Source organism: Candoia aspera, chromosome 18 (assembly GCF_035149785.1).
Source record: "Candoia aspera isolate rCanAsp1 chromosome 18, rCanAsp1.hap2, whole genome shotgun sequence".
Classification (NCBI taxonomy): Eukaryota; Metazoa; Chordata; class Lepidosauria; order Squamata; family Boidae; genus Candoia; species Candoia aspera.
This window is the reverse complement of record NC_086170.1, coordinates 2658715-2667179: the sequence shown is the minus strand read 5'-3', so window position 1 is coordinate 2667179 and position 8465 is coordinate 2658715. Positions and strand designations below refer to the sequence as shown.

The 8465-nt window shown below is 43.4% G+C and overlaps 2 protein-coding genes across 3 annotated transcripts in view; one reads left to right on the top strand and one right to left on the bottom strand.

Annotated features, from left to right (window-relative positions):
- PIK3CD (phosphatidylinositol-4,5-bisphosphate 3-kinase catalytic subunit delta) overlaps positions 1-7397 on the top strand; it is an 89263-nt gene extending 81866 nt beyond the window's left edge. The window contains exon 23 of the transcript XR_010068874.1: positions 7387-7397. The gene's annotated coding sequence lies outside the window, so the exon portion shown is untranslated. The remainder of the gene's footprint in view (positions 1-7386) is intronic.
- LZIC (leucine zipper and CTNNBIP1 domain containing) overlaps positions 1238-8465 on the bottom strand; it is a 382321-nt gene continuing 375093 nt past the window's right edge. Inside the window, exons 1-7 of one of the 2 annotated variants that reach the window (XM_063317605.1) lie at positions 8055-8144; positions 7452-7575; positions 6047-6182; positions 5285-5383; positions 4600-4695; positions 3899-3980; positions 1238-2939 (exon numbers count right to left, since the gene is read on the bottom strand). In XM_063317605.1, coding sequence (XP_063173675.1) covers positions 2881-2939; positions 3899-3980; positions 4600-4695; positions 5285-5383; positions 6047-6182; positions 7452-7552 — 573 coding nt within the window. In that variant the 5' untranslated portion in view covers positions 7553-7575; positions 8055-8144 and the 3' untranslated portion in view covers positions 1238-2880. Of the gene's footprint in view, positions 2940-3898; positions 3981-4599; positions 4696-5284; positions 5384-6046; positions 6183-7451; positions 7576-8054; positions 8145-8465 lie in introns of those variants that run through there. The other variant, XM_063317606.1, reaches the window with a different exon arrangement.

The following is an 8465-nucleotide window of genomic DNA, read 5'->3' as shown; positions in this document are numbered from 1 at the left end:
AATCTTTCACCTTCTACATCCTAACTGGCTGGCAGCAGGGAGAATGAGGTTATGTGGAGGACCTGTGACAACCTTACCAAGCTTGGAGATAAAATAGATAGCCCTTTTCGTGCTGTTTCTATCTGTTTTGAGGTCGTTTTGATGGAATCAACAAATACGTCAGCGATAAAGACTGGGGGAAGCTGCAAGGAGGACACGGGGCAGATCCAGAAAGTCCCCCCTTTTGTTGAACATTTCCTCTTTTCAATTCTTTATGCAAGGCTCACCAAGAGATAGAGGCTGCCCAGGTGCAGTTGAAGTACTGTTCCTTTCCTCTGCTTCCTGTCGAATCTCAATCCTGTAAGTCACAGAAAGGAACATCCTACACTTCCCAAATTGCGTTTTAGCACTTAAAGGACATCAAAGCCCAGTGCCTCAGAAATTGACAACCTGTGTCAGCTCATGAAGACCTTAAGATGAAAGCTCATAAAAAGAGCAAAAGCAATCAGCAGACAGGAACTGGAAGGGCCAAATATGCTGCGATCTGAGACCGTTGTGAACACTACACAGGGAACAGCAGGCAGTAATGACAATTAATTATTTAAGAAGAGCTGAAGGCATTAGCACAGGCTGGGAGGAAAAAAGGAATTTGGAAACATCACTCTGGGATCCTTCAGTTGGAGGCTCATTAATTAGTATGCTGTATGAAGGAAAGAGAAGTTTGCAGTCATTTTATGTTCATCTGAGGAGGGAGATTTGCAATTAAGGCATCTGTTTACCTTTTGTAACTGACCCAAAGTCCTTCTGAAGGCATTACAGGCTTAATACGCTTTTTAAAACATGCCATATGTTCTGCCTTGTCCCTGTTTGGCTGATTATGTACTTGCTTGAGGACAGGGCCCTGCTCACCATTAGAAAGCTATCAGCAGCAAAAACAGGCATCAGATTTATGCACAGTTGAATGGCTCACATTTAAAACAAAGTGGTGTTCAAAGTCGATGTCTGAATTCTGAGGCCAACAAGTTGCTTCCGTGCGTTCAAGGCAGGCCCTGAAAACTTAAACTACATCCTTGTGCATGATTCCCTTTCAGGGAATGTGCATAGAACTCCAACATTAGACAATGTATAACATATACCACTTAAATAATTAGTACTTGGCTTTGGACAAACAGTAAAAATCTGATTATTTGGGGGAAACTTTAAGGCAAACTGTTATGTAGGTATAAAATCAAATCAGTGCTGCTTTGATCTTTTAAAAAAACCTCAATTAAAAGGTGGCATTCTAACATTTAATATTATGATTCATGTTTTATCACTAGGTCAGACAATCTCATTTTACATTTTACTGTAACACCAAGAATTATACATAAACATTGAAAAAAAAGGAAAAGAGGCTAGTAGAAGTAAACAAAGCAAATGAACCACTTCAGAGCTAGGAATTCCATTGATTGGGGCTAAAACCAGAATTTTATGAGAACGACCAGGTTATAGCAAAGTGCAAGGACAGCAAAGAGTGAAACAGATGAGAAGCATTTCATCAAGGAAGGCAGGGGGGAAACGGAGTAGTAGAGGAAAGGACAGAAAACTGGTTATAAAGTACAGTTCCTTCTAACCAGTTTTCAGCCACGGACATTTTCTGTACATTCAGAAATCCAGAAAGAGCCAGGGTTCCTATTTTTCCTAGACTATCACGCTAGCATATAACTCATTCAATATTAAGAGGTCCAATTAGACAATTATTTTTAACAGTTTTTGGAAATTGCTTAGTTTAGATGGCTTATTGAGAGGTTTTAAAAAGGGGATTAGAATGCCCAGTGCCTACACTGAGACTCCTTATGCCTTATTTATAGCTGCTTCAAGCAACACTTGCAAAATTTTCAAATGCTGAAGCAAAAAAATAAAATCAACTCATTTTCCGAGGTTCAAGGCAAGCAGTATTGAAAATGTAGCATATTCATAATGTTATTTACTTCAAGCTAAAATCTTCATACCAAAATCAACAGCTTGAGTAAGGATTAACCTAGGAAGATCCCAGCGCGCCCCTGAGCTAACAGGGGCAGCACATAGCAATCTCCATTCAGGAACAGAACAGGCCAATCATACAAGGAAGGCTTCCTGTGTCCCCTTATTTCTATTTAAGACACTGTTTCATGCTGCCAACAGAACATATAGTAAGAACAATAGCTTATAGTCTGTAACACTATAAGCTGCCAAAGGAGGCCAGAGGCTCAGCGTCTTTGTGCTGCTTCCAACTGTGCTCGCTGTCATTCCCATACACAAAGTTAAATTGGCCCAGAAAATTCCTTACAGGGGCACTATTGTTTGTCAGTGGGCGTCTTTGCAGTACAACAGTACCCAGTCACCTCAAAAGGGAAGCTGACAGGGCAGAAGAATAGGCTGCTTGCAGGCAATCTTGGATTTTAGAGAGGCATGATTTCCACCAAGTGCTGCTACGTTCCACAACCCCCCATTCCCAGATTTTTTAAAAAAGTGGATCAGTTAAATAAATTTGACCATATTTGTGCAAGCAGTTAAACATATGCAGCTGTTGAGATTGAATGGCTGTTAAAAAGAGAGGCTTTCTCTCACTGAGTGCAAAAACTTTACTAGACAATGTGCATCTCAAAGACATAGAAGGGAAGGCAGCCAATCTCTCATATCTGGTCAAAGGCTGACAGTAACAGCAAATTAGGATAGAGTGTTTTTGTTCGTTCAGGAAGTAGTGTTTCAGCCTCAAAATGTGTGCTGCTGACTTCGAAAAGGTTGCCTTTAGGACCGTTTGCTTCAGATTAACTCACTGTTAGAATAACAAATATTACAAAACGTTTGTAAGAAACACACAGATACAACACATGGTTAAAAAAGAAGTGTCCAATACAACTAGTTTCAAAAAAAGAGTCTTCATTGCTTTGATTTTTCTACCTCAAAACTTGCCAGAGCGAAGACTTTATCCCCAGATCCTGTTGTGAAAGTGAAAAAAAAAACAAGGATTCCTCCTTTAATAGCAATCTACCTGACATTGGATATAAGCAACTACTTTGATGTTCTATTTTGACGCTAAAATACACTTTTAAACACAATTAAGCTTTGACGCAGGCTCCCCTGGCTGGCTGGTTTTCCTGCAAGTCTGATCAGGCCCAACTAGCATGGCTAGTAGTCAGGGGATGATGGGAACTGTAGCCTAAAATATCCAGAGGGTCCCAGGCTGGGAAAACTATTCCAAAGGCTGTCTTCTCCAACCTACATTTGCTACCAGATACATATTCAGCAAAGAGTATGTATGATGAAGGCAGCAAGCAGGTTATCCCATCATGCCCAAACCTTTTAAATATGGGATAATATTTAGGACAGACATGATCGAAGAAGATGGGAGAGTTAAAGGGAAGAGGAATTCAGTAAAAACCACCTTGGTATTCATTTGCATGAGATGAAGCTCCATTTGAGAGAGGGTCTCGGTGATTAAGAAATAAAACAGCAATATGTTGGCTCCAGGGTTAAAAGCAGCACAGGAACAACAGCTGAGAGGATCACTGCTTGCATGGTGATTAAGACTGGCCATGGGATTGACCCAGTAGGGCTCTACTTTTGTGACAATACAGGACCCTTGCAAAAAAGCAGGAAGTGGCTGAAATGTTAAAGAGTGGCCAGTACTTGTGATAATCACTCAGAATAAATCACTCTCAATAGATAGCTTTTTGACCCATTTTGTCCTTTTTGTGTGTGCCTAAGTGGCACCTCCCTGCCTATTCACCCTAAGTATGAAGGAAGCGTAGCCACAAACAAAACCCCATTTATATGCTCTTAACTGACATTTGGAGTGAGGAGTGGCTGTTTCCGTCCTCCAGGGTGTGAGACTGATACTCCTGAGCCATGAAAGAGAAGCGGGTAGAAAATAAACCTGAAAAGGAAAGAACTTTACCGAGATCAGTTGAGACCTTCTCAAACTGGCTGAGAGCAGCTCCTGCATTTGTTGAAAGGAAAGTTTCATCACTGGGAGTCAACTGAAAATAAAGAGACAGAGAACAGAGCTGGCTGTATCACATTTAGGTGGTATCTCTGATGTGATTAAATCATCTGTGATTTAATGGATTCAGCAGGAAATAAGAATGCTTTAAGCTGTCAATAATGCCCTCAAATGCTTTAAATGGTATGAGGAGAGAAACTTCAATACTGTAAGGGACTTCATGCAGAAAACAAGGAAGAGTAGGAAACTGCCATATTAAAAGTAATAATAAAATAATAGGATTTTATATTACACAATACAGTAGGCGTGAATGTAGTTAGTTATCTATCTTACTGTCTAGGGCACAATATCCCCTTCGAGATAGATTACACTATAAGGTTCCATAAAGCAGAATGGTCAAGCATAATACAATAATCAGCTAATCAAAGCTACATTAAAATCTTCTTAACATTGCTCTGCTCAATTAAAGCATCAAGAGCAATTAATGGAAAAAGCAAGAAAAGGCCTGTTTTAATTGAGTCCACCCAAAACAGGTCCTGCTCCCAGCCTGCATGGAGTTCCAGGGGAGGGGTGGGTGCCAGTTTACAGTGTACAAGGCTGGCCAGAGGGTAGGCCATAGAATAAACTAAGAAGGAGCTGCCATCCTGAAAAGGTACCTTTTCTCCCAGCTTCCGGAGGGCAGTGAGGATTTCTACCTTCTGCTGCGTGTAGAGGTCCCGTCCCAGTTTTCCCACAATCAGATCTCTGTCCATCTAAGCAGGAAAGGGAAGGAGAGCAGTCATCCAGTCTCCAATCACATACGTGATGTTTGCAGATAAAGATCTTCTGCACCTGTGACCTGGAATCAGTTATACCCCAGGCGGCTAGGAAGCCAACCTGGGGGCTTTTCGCTTTGCACCATCGTCGCTCGCCTGCACTTTGATGTCATTCTCTGAGCAAGAACACAAAAGGCTGCCATTTCTTTTTCCTGTGAGTGGCAACTGCTCATGAATATGTTTGGGCCAACATATATGGACCAAATCAGGCAAAACTCTGTACGCCAGTGCAACGGTTAAGGAACTCACATAAATTATGCAAGAAATAAATTGCTTTAAATCATTTTTAACCGTGGAAGGGTTCCCAATCTATAAAAATATAAGATAAAAATGGGATGGGGAAATAAAATGAAACAGGTCAACCGGGCCCCCAATTCTCAGAACGAAATCATTCTACGTTGGTATCGGTTTTGCACAAAAAATATTACTTTGCTTCTCAGAAGGAAAGCGGTAACACTCTCAATGTCCTCATCTTGTACACAACAAAGAACACCCTGCTTGTTTGGAAAAAGGGAAACATCTTCACCTCGGCCAGTCTTGTCCGCAGCTGCCCAGGCTGTTTTTTGGCAAACATCCTGATGACTTCTGGAGTTTTAAAAGCCTGGCTGATGGCTGCTTGTATAGCCTAAAACATAAAATGTAAATAGTTTGTAGCAAATACCAAAGTTACTTCTTGTTACATTGTCATAAACCTTGCCATGAGTTATTTCTATTAGTCACCTAAAAAGCAGCCAGCTTTTACATTTTTTTTAATATCTGAAACATTAAGTTGGGAAACCAGAGCACTGTATACTTCTGCCATTTGTGTTTTGTAGAAAAACTGTTAATACAACAGAGGCTTCCGAAATATTAAGGCAGGGAAAAAAAATCCAGTGTTACCTAGAGTTTAGAAGAACCGCTGAACTGCAGCAAGTCGACATGCCTTCCATAGCAATATTATTACTACTTTATCACTAATATTATTGCTCATATTAGCCGCATAATCTCGCTGTGCAAAACGTGCCAATCCTGCTAACTGAATTACATCAGTACTCCTCTGTCATTTGTATTGTCCGTCCCCCGTAAAATGGGGAAATGTGTTGTGAATTCCTTGACTCTGCAAGGTCAGCAGCTTCTCAGGGGCAAGGCTCCGTCACTCTTTCGTACAGGTGACGCTGTCTAAGGTTGCAACGAAGAAGGCTTTCAGTATCCCTCCCTCCATTGCTTTGAACAAGAGGAGTCTAGGAAAACATCACCCATTGTAGAAGATATTTGACATACCACACCAAAAACCAAGCCAAATACTCACCAGCTGCATCCCACCAAGCTCATCTACCAAGGTCATATTGCCAGATATAATTTTTTTCAAGGAATCGTTGAACTCGCTCAGCTGCTCAAGTGTTTCCTTCTTGGTTTCTTCATACTCGCCGGCATCCAGCTCATCTCTAATGGAAGCCAACTGATTAATCACAGCCTGACTTTACCCGCGGTTATCATCCAGTCAGCATATTTCCAACCTAGGCTAACTAAGGTAACCAGCCCAAATCGCTCGTTTGCAGCGCCAGAGAATATTTGGCAATGCCCACTGCAAACAGCATTTAAGCTGGGAAACACAAAACTGTAGTCCACAATCTAAAAAAAAAATCTTTTAAAACATCAATCCCTTCAAGCTTGCACAAAAAATCTGAAGGCCCCTCTCAACAGTCCTGCCTCTCATCTTGCTCCCTCACCCATCCACTGCAGTCCCAAGCGATCCCAAAAGTCTTGAGAGCAGTTTCTGGCCTTCAAAAAATTGCTTATCCCAAACTATACGGAGCGAACCTTCATCGCTTTAAAGTGAAAATTGCTCTCCGAGGCCTTTCTAAACTTTCCATCCAAGACCCTTTTCAACTTATAACGGAACCTTTTATATGCAGAGTTTAAGTTGTACTGTTGGGCTGTGGCTTTAATTGGGCAGCAGACGGGCATTTTCATTTCTAAGTACTGAAAGCAAGTGTCTAAGTAAGCAGTCTCCAAGAATCCAAAGCATTAAACAAGTACAGTAAATGTGCATAATCACTTCGTCCATATATATATATATATATATAGAGAGAGAGAGGGGAAGAAAGAAATATGATGGTAGAACCACCCCATAGTTCCAAGTGGCACAAAAATGCTGGCCCTGAAATGTGGCAGTTGGGAGAATACCTTAATTATTACTTATGGAGACGTAGAGCCTGAAGCTAGTGCCCTTCTCCCTTCTGTGTCATTTGTTACAAGCTGGGATCAGGGCTTTGCTACTACAAACCTTTGTAATCCACCGTGAGATTGTCTTTGTCTAAAAGTGGGGTGAAAATGAGTGCGGTAAATAAATATTTGGTTCCAAAGCTAATTTGGTGCCAATTATTGAGGAACACAGCAAAATGAGTGCTCCCATGTTCACTTGGGCCTTACTCAGGAGGTACCTGGTTGAATGTGGAGCTTTTGGGCCAACCCATAATGCTCAACAAAAGCAGCATAATAATGAGCAAGTTAAGCCAAGCAGGGGCACTGTCAGAGTACGATAAAGGATTTACAGAAAGGTCGGCATGTACAGTACATACACAGACCGCCCACACATCACCCCTTCGCACTTCAGAGTCGAGAGAGAATAACTGAAATCTGCCCCAGTCCATGTGAGCTTTGGCAAAGCTTCACACCAGATGAGTCAAGTTCAGGAGGACGCTGTTCCTTACCTGCACTCCTCCAGATCCTGCAGCTGCTGCATCAGCCGGTCCAGCTGCTCTTCCAAGTTCTGCTTCAACTTGCTGGTCTCAATTGTTCCCCTCGAAGCCATTTTAGCTCACGTGCAACAGACATCTGCGAGCGACAAAGCAGCAGATTGGTGCCGGGCAGAGGGAATAGCCCACTAAGTTACATGGGAGAACTCAGCCATACGCTGAAACTGCCTCTTTAATTTGAAGAATAATGGGAAGGGGTGCAGCTTAGCATTTTATTTAGACAAACAGAAAGGATTAGAAGGGCGTTCTGGCAGCTCTAGAGTAAAATCTCTCTTCCTTCTACCTGACAGGTATTTGAGGCCAAGAAAAATATATTGTCAGGATTGCTGGGCACGTTCCAGTTACTAACTTCTTATTTTAATGATTTAAAGTGTATAACCTGAGTTATACGAAGGGGGCGGGGGTCCTCTCCAGGGCTTCCAGTCCCAGCGCATTCAAAGCCCCGGCAGTCCCGCCGACCCCCTTTCTTTTCTGACAAACCCCCCCCCCCAATCCGTATGAGGCTCCCCCCTCCCGCACTGCCACGAGTTGGCCTCGCCTCGCGGCCCCCTCCCTTACCCAAGCACTCCTTCCTCTCCAGCCTCCGGGAGGGGGATAGCAAGCCGGACCCCGCCCACTCCGTCGATCACATCTTCTCTTTGGGCAGCGGGACGCTATTCCCGAGCGGACCGGCCCCTTCCCACTTCCGGTTTCGGAACGCTGGGGGAACCGCTCTCGGGGCGGACACGGCTCCACTTCCTGGCCGTGGGGCCAATGGGAGCGCTGCTGTCGCTGGCGGAGCCCGTCCGCTTCCTCGCTGCTTCAACCGCGTGGTTCGGTGCCAGGCTTGAGCCGTTGTCGGCGCCCTTCTTTGTCGGCGGGGAGGCTCCTTGCCGCCCGGTAAGGTCCCTTTCGGGAGCCTCCCAATCTTTTTGTGGGGTTAGAGGAGTGTCGGGCGATAAGCTGACCCTAGCCTGCACCGGCGAGCCG